Here is a 22226-nt window from a genome sequence, read left to right as displayed (position 1 = left end):
GACTCCAGCAGCCCCATGCCCCTCTACCCCAGCGCTTGTGGACATAGCCCACACCCACCTGCCAAGACTACAGATGGCAGGCACAGGCTCCCGAGCAGGAGGGCTGTGCCAGGCTACCCTCTATGCCAGCTCCTCCACCTCCCCCCCAGGAGTGAACGTGGAAGTAGACCGAGGGTCTAGTGCTCATCGCTCATGTTAGGTTCGAACCACTCTCTGGCCTTGTTTCAGCATTCAGGAAGCAGCTGAATGTGATGATCCAGTCAGTGTTGCAGTGCCCACTGCACACAAAGGCTCCGTTCTGAGGCCACGCTCATCCTTTATTGAGAAGACAGGCCAGGCAGGAGGCTGGCCCATTCTTTGCCCCCTGTTCTGAGAGCTTTTGTGGGGGTGCTAATGGTCTGCTGTGAGCAGAGCCCACTCAGCCTGCCCCTGCTGCTGCCCACTCCCTGCCCCAGCTCCTTGCACACACACACATATCCAGGAGCAGGATGCTGGCTTTGCTGGCTTCCCTTCAGCTCTCTGGTAGGAGGGGCTGGCATCCAGTTGTGCCTGTAATGGGGGGGCCCCATTGTGAGTGACCCAAGGCCTGAACACCAGCCCACCAGCCCCATTTCCTCATCCCTAGACCAAAAGCCTGAGGCTCAGCCCCATCCAGCTTCCATACCTGGCCATCACTGGAAGCCAGCCTGAGTCACTGAGGCACTGCAGGAGAGAAGACCACATCATGTGGGACCTCCCCGCCAGGGAGCTGGGGCCCACCCAGACAGGACTCGGCTGGTACCAGGCAGAGCAGGGCCACATCTGAGGGTTCCTCACCTCGCACCTCCAGGCGGCACTCGCACTGCGCCTCACCCTGGAAGTTGGTGGCCCTGCACACATAGATGCCCCCGTCAAATGGACAGGGTTTCCTGATCTCCAGGGTCAGCACTCCCTGCTTGCTGAACATGCGGAAGCGGGCATCCTCCCCCAGGTCCAGGCCGTTCTTGAACCAGGAGATCTTGGGCTGCAAGTAGAGACAGACCATTCCAGGCTGAGGGGGCACTCGGTGCAAACCCTGGGCAGACTTGTTTCTACTCTGGCGATAAATACCACAAATCCCAAACCATGCCCAAGGCTGGGCTTGAACTCAGAGTAGATGGGGAGGGCCAAGGCCTGGTGCAAGCAGAGGTCCCTGCAGATGTCTCCCACCCCATTCCCAAGAGGCAGAGGACTGCACCTGTGAGCCCTGCTGCCTGGGTCAGGCTGCACCAGAGCCCCAGCTTCCCTACCGTGGGGCTGCCCCGGACGGCGCAGCACAGCATGGTGGTGTAGCCCGCGATGATAGAGCGGTTCACCAGAGGCTGGGTAAAGCTTGGAGCCTCAGAGAAGTCCAGGGCCTTGTAGTTGGGCGGCTCATATGTGATACCTGTGGGAGACAGGCGGCAATTTGGTGTCAAGAGGGCCCCACTAAGCCAGGCTCTGGTGCCCCTGCTTCCCCCATCCCCTGCCTACCTCTCAGCCCCAGATCCCCATGTGAGAATTAGGAGGGATCACCTGGTCTGGGAATGAAGACGGGCTCCTTGGTGGTGGCAGCTGTATCACTGGTACCCACCATGTTATGGCTGAAGACCCGGAAGTAGTAGCCGTTTCCAATAACGAGCTCAGACACTGTGCATTGGGTGCGGCGGTAATGTTCCAGGACCGTGAACCACTCCTGGGGCACAGGGGGCAAGGCAGACCTCAGGGGGTATCTTGCCTCCCCTGCCACTGCTGCCAACAGCCTCCCTGGGCTGCTCAGAGGTGGGGGGCTGCAAGGGGGACCCGAACCAGGCTCACCCGAGTCTTCTTGTCAGCTTTCTGCACTGTGTAACCCCAGAGCTCCGTGTTGCCGTCATCCTGGGGTGGCTTCCACTCCAGAGCCACATTGAGACCCCATGCTTCCACCACCCGAATGTCCTGCGGGGGGCTTGGCTTGTCTGCAGAAGGAGGATCAGCTCACCTTACCTCCCACCCCCAAACCACAGCTGAGGCCTGCCCACTTGCCCCTGGCAGCCCATCTCCAGGGTGAAATGAGTGTGGAGGGAGGCCGGCAGTCACATACCCACAATCTGCAGGACCAGAGTGGCTGTGTCCTCCATGTTCTCAATGCGCACTGCCACCTGGTAGATGCCCGAGTGGGCACGGCGGGCAGCCCGGATGAAGAGGATGGTGTCTGTGGGGCTGTTGCGGATGCTCATCTCCTCGCTGGTCAGTGGCTGCCCCTCCTTGGTCCAGGTCACTTGAGGCCGGGGCTTGCCCTGGGGGTGGGACAGCTACACCGTGAGCCTGGTTCTCCGCGAGGGCCAGTCACCGGCCTAGCCTCACATGTGTGTGTATGTATGTGTGTGGGTGTGGGTGGCGGGGGGAGTGTTTCTAAGACACAGCATGAACCATAAGCGTGGCCTCAGCCTTGGGGACAGGAAAGGGGGTCAGAGCCCTACCTGGAAAGGAATGAGGAGGTTCACAGGCTCCCCAACTTTCTTCTGGATGGTTTGGCGCAGGTGCCTGGGCAGCTGGAGCCGTGGTCGCTCTGTGAGCACAGAGGGGATTGCTAAACCATGCCCACCCCAACCCCAGCGCTGAGGAGCTCCACAGCTCCTGTATCTCACTTGAGACAGGGCCAACTCAGTTTCAGCTAAGGGGAGGGAAAAGCTGCCTGCCAGGCCCTGCCCCTCCTCTGGCCTTCCGCTAACTCACAACAGCCCAGACTGCCCATTCCCAAATGCCTCACCAAGCTTCTCCTCCCACTTGTACCTGGCTACACTGCTGCTGGAGGCAGGGACCAGAGAGGCTGAGCCATTCATTCCAGGCCACTCAGCCTGTAAAGCCATGAGCCAGGCAAATCAAAGCTTTCAGACCCCATACTCCAATGCTGTGTCCTGCCTGGTTAGCTTTCTCCCTCCAGCTTTAAGAACCAGCCCCCAACAGGATGGAGATTCCGTGGGGGAACTAGAAAGAGAAACACAAGTGGATCTCAGGTGGCCCAAACTGACCCATAGTGGCCTCATGGCTCAGTGCTCAGGACACAGACAGTACCTGTCCACGGGGGCTGGGGGACTTGTCTGAGCCATGGGCATCACGGCCTAGATTTTCTCTGTTCCCCCAACAAGTGTAGGGAGGGGTAGCTGCTGTGGAAGAACCAAGAGTGCCCGAAGCCAAGGACATGCCTGAGGCCTCAGCCCCTCCTGCCCTGCCCTGCCCTGCCCAGCCCCACTCTCCTGGGCAGGCTCTGTGATGGGCCACTGGGGGCACTCACGCAGTATCTCCTGCACAGTCACGGGCTCCCTGGTGGTGATAGGGGCTCCAGGCCCTGCCACATTGTGTGCGCGCACACGGAAGAGCAGCCGGGCCCCCGTGGGCAGGTCCTTCACCAACAGGGATGTGCGCTCTGTCAGCCCCTGCTGGGCAGCCACCCACTCAGCACCTGCCCATGGAAATGGGATAGGGTCAGTAGGGACAGCCCAGCCCTTGTGCCCCAGCCCTGAGCTGGGTGTGGCCGGCTGGGGCCTGGGACTGGGGGTGCCCCGGAGCCAGCCTGGGGATTATGGGGGCCAAGCACTTACAGCCTTCCCAGCAGTACTCCACGCTGTAGCCATCCAGGCCACCCGCTCCCACACGCTCTGGTGGCCGCCACCTCAAGGAGACTGTAGTGTCAGAGACGTCCTCCACGGCCAGGTGGGTGGGTTCACCTGGGGGGCCTGGGCAGAGAGGAGGTTGGAGCAGGCCCCCGTGAGTGAACCTGCAGCAACCAGCTCCCTGGATCCACCTCTGCCCACCAAACTCAAACCAGGGACTGTCTCCAAGCCACAGTTAAGGATCTAATAGGAAGAACACCTGTGCCAGAAGATGTGGGCCATACGACAGACGCTGTGTCATTAGGTGACCCAGAGCACCATTCTGACACAGGCGCCTGCCAATTCCTGCTGTCTCCTGAAGCTGGGCTTAGGGAGCCTCCCCCCCACACACACCCTGGGAGTGGCTAAGGCCACGCCCTTAGCCTCTGCTTTCTCCTCTGCACTGCAGGGATGAAGAAAGTCTAGAGGGAGAGAGGGGACTCCCGGTGACTTCCTAGGAACTGTGGAGCTGGCCCCACCAGCTACACACTTCCCAGGGACTCCCCCAGTCAGGCCTCAACCCATAGGTGCCCCCTCTGATCTCACCGACAAATCCTGAGTTGAAGGGGCGGGGAACAATTAGCATTCAGTAAGCCCCTACTGCATGCAAGGTGCCCTGGCCGCCTTATCTCAGTCCATCCTAACGACAGCTCTCTAAAGCACATGGTGTTATCCCCATTTCACAGACGCGGAGAGTGAGGTTTGACAACCCAACACAGCGACAGTGCTGTCTCGCCAGTCACTTTACCTTCCCAAGAATCAGTTTCCTTGTCTGTAAAATGGGGGTGGGCTCTCCCCAGCTAAGGATTCAAGACAAGTCCAGGTATTAATGTCCAGCGCAGTGGTAGCCCAACAGAGCAGATGGGAGGGGGTGGCACGGACAGCCTGGGGGCAGTGCCAGACCTGGCCAGGCCTCCTCACCAATAGGCATGAAAGGCTGGGAGGCAGGGCTGGGCCTGGACATTCCCACAGCGTTGACTGCATACACGCGCATCTCATAGGCCACGCCCTCGATCATGCGCCGCGCCTCGTGGCTCAGCCCCGGCAGCAGGTCGAAATTCAGCCGCATCCAGCGGTAGCTTTTCTTCTTCTTGCGCTCTAGGATGTAGCCTGGTCAGGGTGAGAGGTGGGATCTCTGATCGGGAGTGGGGAAAGGCTAGAGCCCTGGCACCCCCGTGCCTGCCCCCTACCCACCCTGTCCTCCATGCATCCCCACACCCTGCCCTGGGGCCCTAGGACTCACCCAGGATTGGCTGCCCGCCATCATAGGCTGGTGGCTCCCACTGCACGGTGCAGGAGTCCTCGCCCACATTGCTGATGATGGGGGCGGCAGGGGCATCCGGCACGTCTGGAGGGAAGAGAGGGGACCACATGGTTCCTTCAGCACTTTCAGGACCAACAGCCTGTTTCTAGAATGTGCATCTGCTGGTGTCACAGATCTACATGATCCATCTATTCGTTCATCCATTCCTTCTCTGCGCTTTCTCATGCCCCATCGCCTTATGCTATTTGCCCTGCCCAAGATGCCTTCCCCAAGATGCCTCCCCATAGGCGTCACCTTCTCCAAATACAAGGGATTGCTCCCAGCTCAGACTTAATTTGGGCACAGCTGTGTCCTGGCAAATTTGCAGACAGAAACGCCAGCCCCATTCATCCCCCACGGCCACTGCCCTTGTCCACAGAGACGCCCCATGTGGTCTGTCCAACGGCTGAATGGCCCGGACCCTCCCTGGGGCTGTTCCTCTGTTTTCTCAGCCCTGGAACCCTAGGTGGCCTCACCGATGACCTTGACTGTGAGGTTGACCTGGTCCTCTCCCACAGGGTTCTTCACCGTGACAGTGTAGATGCCCTCGTCCTCCTTCTCTGCCCCCTCGACCGTGAAGATGCTGCGATCCTTGGAGGTCTCCACCCGGACCCGACCTTCAGTCTCACACAGCAGCTGTGGGGATGGGAAGTTGGGTCAGCACCTAAGTTGGAGCCCCAAGTCCCCTGCAATGGCGTAAGGGCTCTGAGGTGGGAGAGGAGCCCAGCACAGGAGCCCACAGCCATAACAGAGATCGGGGAGAGGAAGTGCAAGCATGAGTTCAAAAGCCTTTAATGAATGGGGGAGCACCAGAGCAAAGGGCCCTGGATCTGCCTTCGTGCTGGGTCTGTGGGTCATGCTGGAGACTGTCTGTGCTTCAGTTTCCCTCCCACACAGCTGTTGTGAGCATCCGGGACCTAGGGAGCAGCCCAGTCACAAGGGCTTCCTGGCACTGTCCAGGGTGTCAGGTCCCTCATGCCTTCAGCTGCATACTCCACTAGGGCGGACCCTTCCTAGAGCAGGTGCACACCCTGGCAGGGGTACACCCAGACAGGTGTAGATCTGGACAGGTGCAGACCCAGGCAGGTTCAGACCCAAGCAGATGTGTGCACCTGAGCAAATGCACACTTCTAGGGAGAGAAAGCAATGAAGGACAAAAACACTTGGCTCACCTTCTTGTCAAACACCCACTCATCACTGTCACCGGTATCCTCTGAGGCACCAGGAGCTGATCCAGCGGAGGACTTCTTCCCCTGGGAACAGAGCAGGAGAGAAACATGGAGGGGCCTCTGTCTCCTCTCACCTCCCCACCTTTCATCCCCAGCAGGTGGCCAGCCATGGGACGGGAGCATGCGCGATGGGATGTTATGTGGTCCCACATACTTCTTTCACCCCTGGGTGCTATGGTACCTGTGAGATGGTCTTATGCCAGATCACAGTAGGAGCAGGATCCCCAGAGATGGGGACATCCAGGCGTAGCTTGTTTCCAGCCACCACCACGATGGTGTCTGGTGTGCGGCCAGGGCAGTCCAGGTGGATTTTGGGAGGCTCTGGGTGGGGGCAAGAGACAATGAAATAGGTCAGAGAGGGGAGACAGCCAGGGCCACGGCCAAAGGGGAACCTGGGTGGGGCATAGGGGCCACTGGGAGCCCATGACCTTGGCTATTGGCTTTTGACTCTACTTTTGTGGGGACATCATTCACATAGGACCAACTGAGCGGACTGGAGCCTCTCCTGGTGAGTCTGACAAATGTTTTCACCCAAATAACCGCCAACCCCATCGAGCTCTAGAACATTCCATCACCCCCAGCATTTTCACTGGGAGGATAAAATAATGTCCATGGTCAAATAAATGAAGTTTAAGCTTCCTGATCATGGCTTTTTCGGAACCCTTAACCGGTGGCAAAGGGATGGGGGGAAGTCAATGGCCCCTGAACCACCAGCAGGTGGAATAAACGGCCAGTGTTTACCAAACTGTTCGCCACAGAACCCTGCTGCAATGAATGATACCATAAAATAGATCCAGTGTGGGGAGGGATCTCCCAAAGACACAAAGGGTGTTACATTTGGACATTAGGAACTACATTTGGCATCTCAGCCTCACCTCCTCTCCATAACCACCCCAGGAAGGAGGCACCCCCCACACTGCCATTTCAAAGATGATAAAGAGGCTAGGAGAGAATTTAAGCGGTCCCTGGGCATAAGTGGCAGGGCTAGGTCTAAGGACTCCACGCCCAGATCCTTGCTCATTCAGGTCTGAGCGGAGGGTGCAGCCAGAGGGAGGGAGGGAAGGAGGGGGCAGAGTCCAGGCAGCACACAGGGACCTCAGACTCACCCTGCCTGGGCACGAAGTCAATCTTGACCTCTACAAGAGAAGAAAGGCAGGTAGCATAGAGGACAGGGCAGGGCCTGGCATGTTGGCTCTGCCACCCCCATCCCTCCTCCCCTGGGGCATCAGCTCACCCATGAAGTGGAGCTTGGCAGACAGGTTGTAGGCGAAGCCCTCAGGTACAAAGCTGTAGTCTGCTTCGTCAGCGGGCGTGACGTCGTCAATGGTCAGTTTGTGGACCCTGCAAGGTGGTGGTGGCTCAGGGGACCTGCCCCGATCTCTGCTGTCTCCCCAGGGCCACACATACCCCTGTCTTCCCCAGACACCCCCAGCTGGGGCTCCAGTAGGCCGTGGCTTTGTCCTGGCTCATGGGTGTGTTGACTTTGAAAGAGAATGCTTCGCTTCTCTGTCTCTGGGCTGTCCAGCTCCCTCAAGCATTGTCTGAAGCCGGCAGTGGAGACAGATTTCTATACCAAACTGTCTCCTTGGCAGGGCTGTTGAAGCCCGAGCAGGGCTGGGACATGTTAATCCCTGTAAATTTGGGCCCAGCACGGCTGGCTCAGCTGCCCCAGGGATGAATCAAAGGGCCCTGGCCTCCCGTTCTGCTCGGGTCACCAGTTGACCCCTCTCTTGTGCTCTTGGCCCTCTGTCCCTCTCCCTTCTCCACGTTTGGCTTCTCCTTGGGCGTGTGTGTCTCTCCCTACGGACCCCTGCTCTGCCCACCCCCCTCGGCTGCCCACACACACTTACCGCCCAATGTGGGACACCTTGATGCGGCTGTCTGGCACCAGCTCCTTCCCATTCTTCAGCCACACGCCTCGCACATTCTCATCTGAGACCTCGCACTTGAACACGGCCTGTTCCTTTGCCCCCACGGCCAGATCCGCAATGCTCTGGTACACCTCCAATTTCTTCTCTAGTGGGTGAGGGGAAGGGCAGAAGCAGTGAGCTCCTGGGGAGGAGGGTGTGGGTGTCGATTTCTGTGAGGATGGGAGCATGTCTGGGCATGTGTGGCCTTGGCAAGACAAGCATTGACAAACGTGTGCATCCATGTAACACATGCATCTGTCGCAGAGGGGTCAGCTGGGCCCATGTGACGCAGTGCACACTGGGAAACTCAAGTGTTCCAGGAATGATGTTGAGCCGACCCAACCAATCCTTCCATCACCATGTCTGCCTCCCTCAACCTGCTGATGAGCAGGTGGGGTACTCGCCCTGCACGCTGAGCTCCGCCAGAGTCTGGCCCCCGCTGGTGCGCAGCGCATAGTGGCCCGCGTCCTCCAGTGTGGCCTCATTGATGATCAGATGGTGTTTGTGGCCGTCCTTCTTGAACCGGTACTTGAAGGTCTCCTCCCGGGTTAGCTCCACCCCATCCTTCAGCCTGGCCGGTTAGGGGTATGGGGGAGAATGACAGGGGCTGTGGCCTCCTTTACACAGATGCTCCTGACTCCCCCAGCTCAGCCACCCTCAACCCCTGTCCATGCCTGGGAGTGCCTGACACTCACCACTTGATTTGGGCCCCTTCCTCTGATACCTCGCACTCAAACTCTACCCGCTGTCCCACCATCACCTGCTGGTCCTCCAGAGGGCGTGTGATCAGCACTGGGGGCTCTGTCCCACAGCAGTGAGAACATGAGGACAGGACACTCAGGGGCCACCTCATCCCCTCCCCAGGTCTCCATCCCCTGGGGGCAGGTGGTCCCGGGCCCACCTTTGACGAAGAGTTCAGTGCTGCACTTCTCACCACCCACCACACACTGGTAGGCGGCATCGTCCGCCAGGGAGCACTGGCTGATAGTCAGGGTGCGCTTGGTGCCAACCGCCTCGAAGATGTACCTGGGGAAGGGGAGGGTCCAGGAGAGCAGTAGGAGAGACGTGGGTGCCGCCCTTCCGCTCAGATGACACCCTGCCCCCACCCCAGGCTGTCCAGGATGGGGACATACTTGCTGTGGGACGGAAGAAGCCATTGGAGCATTCCAAAAGGGAGTAGGACAGGGAGAGAAGAAGGAGACAGAGTCAGAAACATGGGAAATGTAACCCAGCAAGGAAAAAGGAGAGAGAGAGGGCAACTGGTCCTCACCGCAGCCCAAACCCTGGCACTTCACGCACCTGCCGCTCATCTGGATCTCCTGCCCATTCTTCAACCACTTGACCTCAGCGTCGGGGTCAGCCAGCTCCACACTCAGCCGGATCTTATGGCCCTTGCTCACCTGGTAGGCTGGCTCCAGCTTCTTCTGAAAGACTGAGTGCTACTCCTCAGCCCCAGTCTCCTCGCCCCCCACACCTGCTCCTTTCCAGCAGCAGGGGGTGGGGGGGGCCTGGCCATGGGGGTGTGGGCAAACCTGGGTCCTCCAGTCAGCCCTCCCAGTCTCTCCATGTCTATGTTTCGGGGGTGACTCTGTCTTCATCTCTGTCCTGCTTTGGTCACCCCTTTTCTCTCTCTCTCTGTCTCCTCTTTCCCTTTTATTCTCCTATCTTCCTTGGAATCTCCTTCTGCTCAGATGAAGGACATCAAAATTAAGCATTTTCTGGGGGTGAGGCAAGTGTCCCTCCCCTCCCTCTTGATTCTGTTTTAACAGTGACCCCACTTTTGTGCTACTCTGGGTACCCATTTCTTCCTGCACAAAGGAGTGGGACTGGGGTTGGCAGCCTGGGTTCTTCTCTTACGCTATAGGAGCGGGAGCGAGACACCTGCTGCTTTCTGGTGAGGGCAGGGCTAACCTGCACCTGCTGCTTTCCGGGGCCGGGGCTAACCTGTGCTCTTCTTCTCTTCCTGCTTCATGCCCTTGAGCCGGCGGAGCATGCCGCGCAGGTCAGTGATGCCGTGCTGGAAGGCGATGCGCTCATACTCCGAGGGTGGCGCCTGCCGCAGGATCTCCCACACATCTTCCTCGGCAGCCGCTTCCAGCTTTGAGTCCCTGGGTCCCAGGATCCACGCAGAGGGGACTCAATGGCCACCACAGGTTGGGGGAAGGCAGGGGTCAGGCTACAGTTCCCTCATTCCCCTTGCACCCTTTCCTGGGATAAGGCTTCCTGGGCCCCAGCACCCAGCAGCTGTAACAGCCCCCTGCCCTCTTCCCTCCTAACGGATTCTGGACCAGGTCTAGAGTCCAGGGAGGCTGAGGAGGGCCTGGGGCTGGGGAGGGGCTTGTGGCTGAAGCCAGGGGGAGGCCAGGATGCTGGTTAGGGCAGGGCACTCACCTTGGGGCCCGGAAGCTGCTGCTCCAGGGGGCACATAGAGGGCAAACGAGACGGGAGAGGTCAGACCTCCCTCCCACCCAGACCTCCACCTGCTCCACCAACTAGCCCCTGCATCCTTGGGCTCCTTCCTGTGCACACTGCCCTCAGCTCCAACAGCCAAGCAGCTGCTGAGCACGGGGGCCCATCCCATCAGGACCCTCACCGTGTTATGTAAAAGCCTCTCACAGAACCCTGGCGGGGCAGGTCTTAGACACCACCCCCCTGCCTCCAACAAGGGTCTGATCTTTCTGCACACTGCTGCCTGCCCCAGCGCACCCTGAGCCCACATCTTACTCTCTGGGCAGCGGCAGTCATGGCAGAAGGTGATGCGAATGAGAGGGGAAGGACAGAGAAGAGATGCGTGTCAGGCTGGGTGGGCTTGGTGGGCAACTCCCGCAGCCCGAGGGTCATCCCTGTTTCCTGTGAGCCCAAGGTGGAGGGAGGGAGCTCACACAGGCCAGGCTTGGCAGGGGGCATGGCAACTTGGGTGATTCACAGTGGTGCAGGGCCCACCTCCACCGTTCTTGCCCACCATGGACCACCCTGGGGGAAGGGGAGTGGGTACAGCAACCTGCTCAGTGGATGTTGTTGCCCAACCTCACCTCTTCTTCAGCAGCGAGCTGAAGTCCAAGGTGCCGGCGTCTTCGTGACCGTCACTGCGCAGAAGGGCAGTGCTGGGGACTGGGAGGAACTTGGGAGCAGGATGGGGTGGGGTGCAATGTAGGAGTATGGGAAGGGGACATAGGAGGCTGTGACCAGTACGGTTAGGGACCAGGGAAGGCTACCTGGTTCGCCGACCACCTGCAGCCAGGCTCCTGTGGAGTTGGATCCTCAATGCTCACCTGCCCTTGGAGGCTGGCTTGCCTTCCCTCTCAAGAGCCTTGCCTCCCTCATCCCCTAGCCCTGACCCCACAGGCCCAAGACCTTAGCAAGACTCCACCCCCACCCCTGCCCAACTTACGTGCGGCGGAAAGCAGAGCGGAGGTCCAGGTCCCCTGGGCCAATGGCCTCTGGATTCCGAGAGAAGAGCAAAGGGGGCCTCAGAGGGGCACTGGGAAGGTCCTGCACTGGGGTCTCTGACGACCGCCAAGCTCACCCAACCACACTTTGAGGGTGGCCATTCACCTGTTAGGCCCACCTGCCAGCCTCCCTGGCCAAGGACAGTTCCTGGTCCCCGCCATTACCAGGATAAGGAGCTGGTCGGGCTCTCTCCTGTCTCAGCTCCCCCCTTGTCTGTCTCTGTGCTGGGAGTGGAGGACCTCACCTTGACTAAAGCACAGCCCACCGCAGGTGAGGCCTGTGCTTGGTTTGAAGCCCCCAGCCCAGCCCTGGGGGCCTCCGTGGATTGCTCACACCCACTGTGTGAGCAGCAGCGGGTACCCGCTCAGCACAGAGGGCCTCCCAACCCTCCATGTGCTGCCCCGTGGTGTTAGGCAGTGATGGCAGGCCCCGGGCACCAGGACCCACAGGGAGCCCGAGCCTAGGACCCTCACCATGCACGGTGAGGTTGAAGTTGCAGCTGTCAAATTTGTCCTTAGTGGACACTTCACAGCGGTAGCCACCGGCAAAGGCAACCTGGGCGTCAGTGATGTGCAGCTCAAATAGGTAGACCTGTCGGGGGATGAACCAAGAATTTCCCAGAGTGGCAGATGCCCAGCCACCTTCTCATCCCTCTCCAGGCCTGTGACTGCCATCTGCCGGCACAAAATGCAAATCCATGATGATCGGCATCTGTTTAAGATGAAATGCTTTGGGCCTGGCACTGTAGTCTAGCGACTGAAGTCCTTGTCTTGCATACCCTGGTATCCCATATGGGCACTAGTTCTAATCCCAGCAGTCCTGCTTCCCATCCAGCTCCCTGCTTGTGGCCGGGAAAGCAGTCGAAGACGGCCCAAAACCTTGGGACCCTGCACCCATGTGGGAGATCTGGAGGAAGTTCCTGATTCCTGGCTTCAGATTGACTCAGTGTTGGGGCTGCTTGGGGAGTGAATCATCGAACAGAAGATCTTCCTATCTGTTTCTCCTCCTCTCTGTATATCTTTCCAATAAAAATAAAATAAATCTTAAAAGAAAAAGCCAATGAAACACTTTGTGCAAGGCAGAGCCCACATGCATGGCTGAACCTGTTGGCCGTGCGTGATAGCAGCCCGCTCGTCTGATTTAGGACTGTGAAAAGTGAGGAAGAGCAGAGACTGGGGGAACAGAATACAAGGAGGACTCAGAGCTTAAGGCATGGGGACTGGCCTTGAGGGAACGGGACAGTGATGGCATCTCCCAAACTTGGGTGTCCTGTGGGGGAATTGCCCTGGTCCGTCCCTGGGAACCCACCCAGCTCTGGCACCCACTCAATCTCACCTGTGGGTGACCCTGGTGCTTCTGTAGCCCTCTGCACCTGCAAGCCTTGTTGGACACATGCTCCGGACGCCCCCTGACATCCCCAGGTCTGTCTGCATTCTGCGGAACCCCAAGATCTACAGGGCCTCTCTGTGCACCCCCAAACAGCACCTCAGGTCCATCCTTCAGGCCACTTCACACCTTCTGGGTACAACCCAGTATCACAATGTCCTCTTATGCCTCCCACCCCAGAGCTCTCTGTCGCTGTTCCTTATGTCCCCTGAACCTTCCTTACCCCCCATAGTGTGGCGCAGCCGGACCCTACCTTGCTGGTCCGGTCATAGCTGTCATGCAGCTGCAGGTGCTGGCCCACCTTGCTGTTCAAGTCCACCCACTTGCCCTTGAACCACTTGACGGTGGGCGGCTTCAGGAGGCTGGCCCCGGCCACACGGGCTGAGAAGGTGATACTGCCCCCTGCAGGAGAGGGACAACAAACAAGTAGGGGTGTTGGTGAGGCGGACTCAGGGTTGGTGAGGGGGACCCTGTTGCCTGCCTCCCTTCCCACTCACAGCCTTCCCTTCTCTGCCCAGTAGCCCACACTCACCCACGGTCACCTCGCCATCCTGCGGCCGCGTCACGAAAAGCCCGATGGGGTCGTCGGAGGTCCCTGGGCAGCCAGGGGCAAAGCCGTTGGGGGCTGTAGAGCAAAGATCTTCAGGACCTGCCTTGGGGACACACCCATACCTGCCAGCCAGCCCTGACCATCCCTGCTCAGCCGTCTCACCTCCGGGACTTGGGACGCTGCCATCCAGCTCCGTGGCTGGGGCCAGATCTACTCCAGGGATCTCAGTAGGGGCAGGTGCTGGGGCTGGCAAGGGCTCTGCCTTCTCTGGAGGGAGGGGAATTGATGGGGTGGGGGAATTGTCATGGCAGAGCTTGTAGGCCGAGACCCTGTCTCTACCCTCTCTCACGCACACCACTCATCATCCCAGTTGTACTTCTGGGACCCTAGCCTGGGGGTCACTCATGAGGGTGGGTGGTGGTGGTGGCTCATGCTGAGCAGGGTCCCCACCAGCCCTGTACTCAGCAACCTCACCACCTGCAGGTTCCTCCCTGCTTGCTTCCCCAGGCTGCAGCCTCCAGCCAGGCCCCTCCTCACTTACACCTGGGGACTGCCCTTGTCTGCCTCTGAACTCTCCTGAACTTGCAGCACAAGGACCGGCTCAGGCCAGGGGATCTCACTGCAGAACCAGGAAAGGGCACACCAGATAGAAGGAAGAGCCTAAGCTGAGGCAAGGCTGTGAACAGTGGGGCCTCCTCCGCTTGCAGAAGTGTAAACCCCAAATTAAGCTGACCTGGGTCTTACCTGCCTCTATGACCTTGAGCTCAAACTTGACCTTGGAGGAGCCAGCGATGACCGCATAGGAGCCCTGGTCAGCAGGGGCCACGTCCCTCACAGTCAGCATGTGCCGCGTGCCCTCAGTCACAAGGGCATACTTGTCACTGGCCCCGAGGTCACTGCCTCCCCGTTGCCAGCGCACCTTCACTCCTGCCCGCTCGGTCTCAGCTTCAAACACGGCATTGCTGCCCGCGGCCACCTCTGCTGACCTCGGCTTCTTGCTGAAAGCTGAGACTAAAGGGCCAGATGGAGACTGCAGGGGCTTGTGTGCCCTGCTCCTGCAGCCTCTCTCGTGAAATCACACAGCATGTCTTTTATGTCTCCAACCACTTAGGTGCACTTAGGATGTCCATTTCTCAGATGTGCACACTGAGGCCCAGACAGGTTTGGGTGAACTGTACATGTGTGCATAGTAAGTAGCAGGAGAGCCAAGGCTGTGATCCTAATTTCCACGCAGGACTTTGAATGTTCCATTCACTGCTGCTGAGCCCAGCCCCCACCCACCCGACCCACCCCACCACCTCATCATGGGCAGGGGGCAGGGCAGCGGGGCGGTTGGCAAGGGAACAGGAGCTCCACTTACATGGAATATGGCTAAATTTGTCCTCCAAGGGCCTCAGCCAGAGAATCAGCAACTGAGATAAGGCTGGGCTCTGGCGGGGGGGGGCTGGGAGCCTGCCCTGGGCAACCTTGCCCGGTCTCGCGCTCTGCAGGTTTCTCTGCCCTTAGCTTGGGCTCAGGGACCTCGTGTCTGCTGTCTCCCAGAGAACAGGGGTGGTTGCAGTGCCATGAGCCCGGACAAGGCCTGGCTTTGGGAGTAGGGATGGAGCTGCACTAGCTGGACAGAACCAAGCCATGCCCTCCCTGTACAGATAGGGAGACTGGGGCACAGAGCAGACAGGGTTGGTGCAAAGGCACGCAGTGAGCCTGGCTCCTGTCTGGGCTAAACGGGCTCCCATATGTAGAAGCGGAGATGGAGGTGGGCAGGGGCTGATCCCGGGACCTGCTGGGTTCAGGGACGTGCTGCTCCCTGCCTGGCACTCTCGGCTCCGCAGGCCCCTGTGTCAGGCTTTCCCTTCCATCTTCAGAGGGATGGGGCAGAGAATGTAACCGTGCCCTCACCACCCCTTCCTTCCCAGCCCTGCTCCCCAGTTATAGACACCCCCGCCTCTAACCCCCTACCCAGCCGCAGTCCCTGACTAGGACTTACCTGCCTTCTTGCCTGGCTCAGGCATCGTGAGAGAAGAGTCGCACCAGGCACCACGCAGGCACAGACCACCCAGACAGGGACTGAGCGGGGTCCTGGCCTCCTCACTATATATGGGGGCCTCCCCCTACTCCCCAGCTCTGCTTATCTGCCTCCTGCCCAGGCACCTGCTAAATATAGACAAATTCCAGAGAGCTGAGGTCTGCTAGGGTAGAAGGTAGGACCGCATTGTTCCTGGCTGCCTCCTATCCCTTGCCCCTGCCCCACTGCAATGCAGTGGCCTCTGCTCTTGCAAGACTTGGTGAATCCCAGGATACCCTAAGTCCTCTCTCTTCCCTTTTTTCTTTTGAGATTAAAATGTACTTATGTGAAAGCAGAAAGAAAGAGAACACACTTATATTCACTGCTTTACTCCCCAGTAACCACAATGGTTGGGGCTGGACCAGGCTGAAGCCAGAGCCAGCATTTCTACCTAGGTCTCCTACGTGGGTGGCGGAGACCCAAGGACTTAGTCACTCCCACTGCCTGCCCAGGTGCATTCACAGGCAGCTGGATCGGAAGTGAGATGCTGGCATTGAGTTTGGTAGCTTAATCCACTATGTCACAATGCCAGCCCCTGATTAACTCCTGGAAGCCAAGCATGCCTGGCCTATAGTCTGAGGCTCACCAATCAGGCACGTCCTTGGCAGGCGGGGGTCGGGCCACAGATCACCCCCTCCATCCCTCCAAGACCCCCAGCACTGCCATCTCCTGGATTTCTCATCAAAAAAGTGGGGCTGGTGCCAGCTGCACCTAGCGCAGGGGGCTATTACACGTGTGAGGAGGGTTTATGCATTATAGTGCTAGCCGGGCGACTGGCTCAGCAGGGACTCCTGCTTGGGGTGCCCAAGCCCCATGTTAGAGTGTGAGACTTCAGTCCTGATTCTGTTTTCCACTCCAGCTTCCTGCTCATGCACACTCCAGGAGGCAGCAGGGGATGGCTCAGGGGCTTGGCTGGGCCCTTGCCACCCACATGAGAGACCCAGATGGAGTTCCTGGGTTCAATTTCTGTATCTTTGACTGACACAGGCATAAAGGCGTGACCCAGTAGATGAAAGATTATCTATCTAGGGGATGGTATGATAGCCCCACCTGCAAGAGCCAGCATCCCATGTGGGTGCTGGTTCATGTCCCAGCTGCTCCACTTCCCATCCAGTTCCTTGCCCGTGGCCTGGGAAAACAATGGAGGATGGCCCAATGTTTTGGGATCCTGCATCCATGAAGGAGACCTGGAAAAGGCTCCTGGCTCCTGGCTTGAGATGGGTTCGGTTCTGGCCATTGTGGCCATTTGAACCAGTGAATGGAAGATATTTCTGTCTCTACTTTTCTCTCTAGATCTGCCTTTACAATAAAAAATAAATTAACTACCACCTATCTATCTTCTATTTACCCATCTATCATCTTGTCACTCTGTCATTAATTAAAATAAGTATTTAAGGCAGTGCATGGCATGTAGAAAATACTGAATCAGTGTTTGTTGTTGTTACTTGGCAAATCAGGAACCGGGGTCATTGGGAATGGGGCTGGAGGAGTCTGCCTGTGAGGGTGTGGGGGTGACTTTCTAAATACACCCCAAAGTAGAGGAGAGCAAAGCAGCAGAGCAGAGCCAGTTTCCAGTCGGTCACAAAGGTCAGCACAAAGAATGATATCAGAACATTCTGAATACCCTGGTCGACACCACCCCTCCCTCCCACCCCCGCTGGATTCCACCTTTTATTGTTTTAGGGCCATCAGCTGCTGTAGAAACAAGCAAATTAACATGACACCTTCCAAGCCAGATCCAACATTAAGAAAGGTCATTTAGGGCTTGGTGCTACGTCATAGCAAATAAAGCCACCACCTGTGGCACCAGCATCCCATACAGGCACTGCTGCTCCCCTTCTGATCCAGCTCCTTGCTGGTGTGCTGGGAAACAGCAGGGGGTGGCACAAGGCCCCTGTGTCCCCACAGAAGACCCAGAATTCCAGGGTCCTGGTTTGGAACCAGCCCGGTTCTCACTGTTGGGGCCATCTGAGATAGTGAACCTGCAGATGGAAGATCTCTCTTTTTCTCTCTCTCTCTTAACTCTGCCTTTCAAGTAAATAATCTTGAAAAGAATAAAATGAAAGCATTTATTCCCCATGGCACAGGAAGTCTGAACACCAGTATTTCACAGTTGGCCCAAATGTACCATCCCTTTCAACCCCCAAATCCACTGTTGCCTCCATGTTTCATGCTTTTGCACCTTCCTGAGCAGATGCTGATCACTGTGAGGCTGGCGTGGGGCCTGAGGACAGAAGGGTCAGTCGCAGACAGGTCCTGGGGGCTGGGGAGGGGGACAGGGTGGCACTGATGGCCCCAGGGAGGCCCACACAGAATTGCTTCGAGGGTGTGCACCCCACCTCCCTTAGTGCTTCTGGTCTATTTTCGTCTGGGTCTCCCCTGTTGGGGGCTGGGAGCCTGGACACACAGCTACATCCCAGGGTCTCGCTTGTTAGGTCTAAGGCCTGGCTGGGCACTTTGCCGCCAGCTGGAACTTCCGAGCTCAATGTTCCCAAGGCAGGCTGACATGTGAAGGTCCCTAACGCTCATGGCCAACACTCCCTGCCATGGTGTGGCCTTGGGAAAAGCATTTGATCTTTATGAACTTCAGTTTCTCCATTCCATAAGATGAGTTGATGTCATGCTCCACCTCTCAAAGCTGACATGCCAATGACCAGAAAAATGTCCCTGTTGCTGCTACCATTGTTATAATTCAGCACCAATTTGCAGTTGGATTAATAACATGCAAAGTGAATCTTTCACTACTGATTCCTTCCCCTCCCCCATACTAATCTTGGCCCAGAGGTGACAGAACAATTTAAAAAGCAGCAAGAGGATTCACTGGAGACAACTTTACTGAATTAATGATCAGTGTAGGGGGGTAGGGTAGGTGCTTATGAAGAAGGATCCAGATGGGGAGTCCTCCAAATGGGAAGAACTGGCGCCCAGGACGCCCCCTCTCCAGTTACTCGACAGCCCACCCCAAGGGGAGGGTGGGGACTGGAGTCCGGGTGTTGGGGTGGGACTAGGGGCAAAGCAGGGTGTACTCAGTGGGCAGACGGGGGCGGCGAAGCCTGGCCGCCACAGTCCAGCCTCTGGCCCCTGGGAGTGCGATCCCTGTGTCCGGGACGGCGAGGCGAGGGCTTAATGCTATGGGCAGCGGGGCGGCCCGGCGGAGGCCAGGGCTCAATGGGGCGGGTGGCGCCGCTCGGCCGGGGCCCCGCGGCCCAGCACCTCGCCGCTGAACTGGTAGGTCAGCTTCTTCTTGACCTTGCGCACCTCGCCCGTCTTGCCATAGTTGCGCAGCGCGCGCGCCATCTTCTGGTAGGTCATCTTCTTGCGGTTGCCCTTCTGCACGCCCCAGCGGTGCGCCAGCGCTTCCTTGTGCTTGGACGAAAACTGGAAGGTGCCTTTCTCCTTGTCCACCCACCAGATGCTATCCTTCATGTCGCCGCTGCGCAGCAGATCCAGCAGGAACTGGTAAAGGCGGATCTTCTTCTTGCTGCCTGCGGGCGAGGGTAGGGGGAGGCGCCAGGTGCGCTGGGGGCGGCTAGGGGACCCTCAGGGGCATCCCCACCCCACACAGCCCCACTTTCTCATGTGCTTGTACCCCTCACGTGAACATGTGTGCTCCCACGTGTATATTCACCTGCACTCACGCACCACGCACACTTATATGTGTTCACACATTCCCACATGCACACATCCTCACCTGCCCTTAGCTCCCTCGCTCTCTCTCTCTCTTTCTCTCTCTCTCTTTCTCTCTCTCTTTCTCTCTCTCTCTTTCTCTCTCTCTCTCTCTCTCTCACACACACACACACACACACACAATCCTGCAAAGTGACTGCCAGGGCTATGGCCTTGCCTGGGAGCCTGGGAAGCACAGATCCAGCCAGGGTCAAGACCAGTGGGGATGGGAGTTGGATCCAGGGTGGGTGCCCTTACCTGTTTCTCCATGCAGGAGCCCTGGGCCGGGTTCCAAGCCGTCGGCCTCCCCATCAGACACCTCTAGCGGGGGGCTCTGCCGCTCCCCCTCCTCCTCATCGGAGCTGGGCTGGGGTGGGGACAGGGGTGGATACACGAGGCATGTCCGGGGCAGATAGGGGACCTGGGCGGGAGAGGAGAGGGGCTGAGGTCAGTGAGGCGCAGCGCGTATGTGGGTCTTTGTAGTTACAGAAGAGGGGCAGAAGGATAGGAAAATGGGAAGCGATGGTGGGGGGCACAGTGTGGGGGTGAGGGTTGCTGGATGCAGGTTCCCAAGGAAGTGACACCAAGGCGAAGGGGCTTGTAGCATCTCTGGGGGCAGGGTCAGGAGTGAGTGGAGTCACCGAGGGTTAGCAGACTCCAGCAAGAATCCCAAGCCGGGCTGAAGGGTTCAGGTCAGGGTGGCGGTGGCGACACCCAGGAGCGGGAAGGGGGAGCCTGAACCCAGGAGCACAGGCAAGGGGTCAGGGAGGCTTGGAACCCGGTGGTGAAGAGTTGGGGTGGAGTTTATCTGGGATCTGGTCCTACTGGGTGAGAGAGGAGCGGACAGGGACTTGGGGGGGCCACATGGTCAGTCTAGGGGGAATCAGACAGCGGCGGTTGGGGCTCAAGCCGCCGTTGGCGCAGCGGGAGCAGGAAGCCAAGTTGAGTAAGAGCTGTGTCAGCTTCCTGCGAACCCTTTGGGGGGGCCCACCGGCGGCGGCGTGCGGATGCACAGGAATTCGTGTGCGTGCGGGGTGGCTCCACGCACCTGGTGGCCGAGGCCGGTGGCGTGGGGTGGTGCCATGGGGGTGTCGAGGACATTGTGCATCTGCTCCAGCTCCATGTGGCGGTAGAGCTGCTGCAGCTGCGGGGGCTGCACGCTCTGCAGCTCCGTGAAGTGGTTCTCAGGAAAGCTCTCGAACTCGCTGTGCACGTGGTGGGGGTGGAAGTCCCAGTAATGATCTGTGGGGGTAGGGGTCAGAAGTGGGTCAGGCCAGGCTGCCTGGGGTTTTGGCCACGCCCAGGCTCATATCCCACCTCAGGACTCTATGGCTCCATTCTGTGGATGAGGACACAGAGACCGAGTCACAGCCGGGTACCGCCTGTTTTTGCATCCCGGGACCCAGCACACCAGCATCATGGTACTAGCTCTCTGGCCTTAGCACATACACCTGTCAAATGTGGATCTGAGTGCTTGGGAGGATGCCCTCTGCATTCACCTTTGCCGAACCCCCCAGCGCCCTCCTCTAGAAGCCCCCCAACCTGGCTGCCCCTGCTTTCACACAGCAGCCTTGTTACACAGCCACTGGGTGACGGCTGAAGCACAGGGCCATCATTCCTCAGACACCAGAGCTTCTCCAGGGACATGGTTGGGCCCCTTCCAAGTCGTGACCTTGAGCAACTGCACCTGTATCCCAGTGAGGTTACTGGATGGGAAACTTTCCCAGAACCTCCACCCCTACTCCACTGTGGGTGGCCTGGGCCTGTGGTTGGTGGATATGAGCTGGGAGAGAGGTTGGCAAGGGTTGGGAGACAGCCCCAGACCCCAGGAGCCCTAACTGGATCTGGGGGAGACCTTCCCTAGTGGCAGGTCAAGGCACTGTCTGGGGACACACACACACACGTGTGTGTGTGTGTGTGTGTGTGCAGGTGCACACACATACCTGCTTGCATCCCTCTTCCCCTGTCTCTCTCTCTCTCTAACACACACACACACACACACACACACACACACACACACGCTCATTTAGTCGTAAGGAATGGCCTGTGTGTTTCAGCTCTGGTCCTGGTATCCATGGTCACTTTGCTGTGTAGCTTGGACAGAACTTGTTTGTTTTTTCCCTCTCCTCCCCTCCCAACAGGATGGTCCTGTTTGCCTGTCAAACGAGTGTCCACCTCTAGCAGGCCACATGGCATAGGGGACAAAAAGCACAGGATTTGAAAATCAGGCAGAGCTCGGTTGAACTCCCAGCATTCAGTGCTGTGTGGCCCTAGGCTGGCTGTCCCACTTCTCTCAGCCTGTTTCTCCCATCTGCTCACCGAGGCTGCATGTACACCCATCTTATGCCCGCAGAAAAGCACCTGGCTCCAGAGAAGATCCAACATGTTAGTCATGGCCACCACCACCACCACCACCACCACCTACATGATTAGTACTTTATTCTCAAGAGCCCAGAGGGGCAGGTGATTTGAGTAGACACTCCTCATATCCTTTTTCCTTCCTATTCTGCTCCCTGCACGTCAGCCAGTGGCTCAGGAAAGTATTTTCAGGGCACCTTGCTGTTACTTTGTCCCAGCAGCTATAGGTGGCACCCTAGCATCATACCCTGAGGGCCCTGGGCACCTCTGTGTCCCCCATGCCTGGACTCAGCGACATCTCCCGAAGCGATAAATGAACACATGAATGAGTGACTCTTGCCTTGGGCAAATGCTTTCTGACTCTCCCTATACCATCATCAAGCCTGCAAGTGAACCAAAACCTCCTGCAGTGACTTGCCAAGCACCAGAAGCTCCACTTGCTATGGGGGAATTCAGGGAGCTGAAACAGGTAGCTCGCAGCTGGCACTCTCCCTTCAGCCTACTCGTCCTCTGCCTACATTGAAGGGCCCAGCTCCTCGGGCCTTGCCTGCCAGCTCCCGGTCCCCAAACCTGCCCCACCTGCAGGCCTAGGAGACACTGGACACACTCTGCGGGCTGAGATGAGGGGGACCTGACTACTTGCTTTCCCTCCCCCCTCCTCCTCCACCTCTGTGGAA

At 58.3% G+C, this 22226-nt stretch overlaps 2 protein-coding genes across 2 annotated transcripts in view; both read right to left on the bottom strand.

Annotated features, from left to right (window-relative positions):
• Positions 1 to 292: 292 nt before the first annotated feature.
• Positions 293 to 15590, bottom strand: MYBPC3 (myosin binding protein C3). Its single transcript, XM_058663061.1, has 34 exons — positions 15448 to 15590; positions 14205 to 14471; positions 13623 to 13727; positions 13443 to 13535; positions 13164 to 13312; positions 11998 to 12115; positions 11466 to 11514; positions 11290 to 11319; positions 11107 to 11160; positions 10466 to 10486; positions 10019 to 10182; positions 9374 to 9506; positions 9208 to 9210; positions 8976 to 9100; positions 8770 to 8875; positions 8479 to 8645; positions 8015 to 8180; positions 7399 to 7505; positions 7271 to 7300; positions 6346 to 6485; positions 6108 to 6188; positions 5412 to 5571; positions 4876 to 4980; positions 4554 to 4742; positions 3582 to 3716; positions 3275 to 3442; positions 2460 to 2548; positions 2081 to 2276; positions 1816 to 1955; positions 1534 to 1693; positions 1269 to 1405; positions 817 to 1003; positions 665 to 702; positions 293 to 549 (listed from the first exon to the last, which is right to left on the bottom strand). The coding sequence occupies exons 1-33, from the start codon at positions 15470 to 15472 to the stop codon at positions 692 to 694; spliced, it is 3810 nt and encodes a 1269-aa protein (XP_058519044.1). The 5' UTR covers positions 15473 to 15590; the 3' UTR covers positions 293 to 549; positions 665 to 691.
• A 2751-nt stretch (positions 15591 to 18341) lies between these two features.
• SPI1 (Spi-1 proto-oncogene) overlaps positions 18342 to 22226 on the bottom strand; it is a 17078-nt gene continuing 13193 nt past the window's right edge. Inside the window, exons 3-5 of the mRNA XM_004585336.2 lie at positions 20240 to 20433; positions 19450 to 19612; positions 18342 to 19010 (exon numbers count right to left, since the gene is read on the bottom strand). Of these exons, the coding sequence (XP_004585393.1) occupies positions 18691 to 19010; positions 19450 to 19612; positions 20240 to 20433 (677 nt within the window). The 3' untranslated portion in view covers positions 18342 to 18690. The remainder of the gene's footprint in view (positions 19011 to 19449; positions 19613 to 20239; positions 20434 to 22226) is intronic.

Source organism: Ochotona princeps, chromosome 4 (genome assembly GCF_030435755.1).
Source record: "Ochotona princeps isolate mOchPri1 chromosome 4, mOchPri1.hap1, whole genome shotgun sequence".
In the NCBI taxonomy this organism is placed as follows: domain Eukaryota; kingdom Metazoa; phylum Chordata; class Mammalia; order Lagomorpha; family Ochotonidae; genus Ochotona; species Ochotona princeps.
The sequence above is the reverse complement of the archived record's forward strand: the minus strand, read 5'-3'. Positions and strand labels throughout refer to the sequence as shown.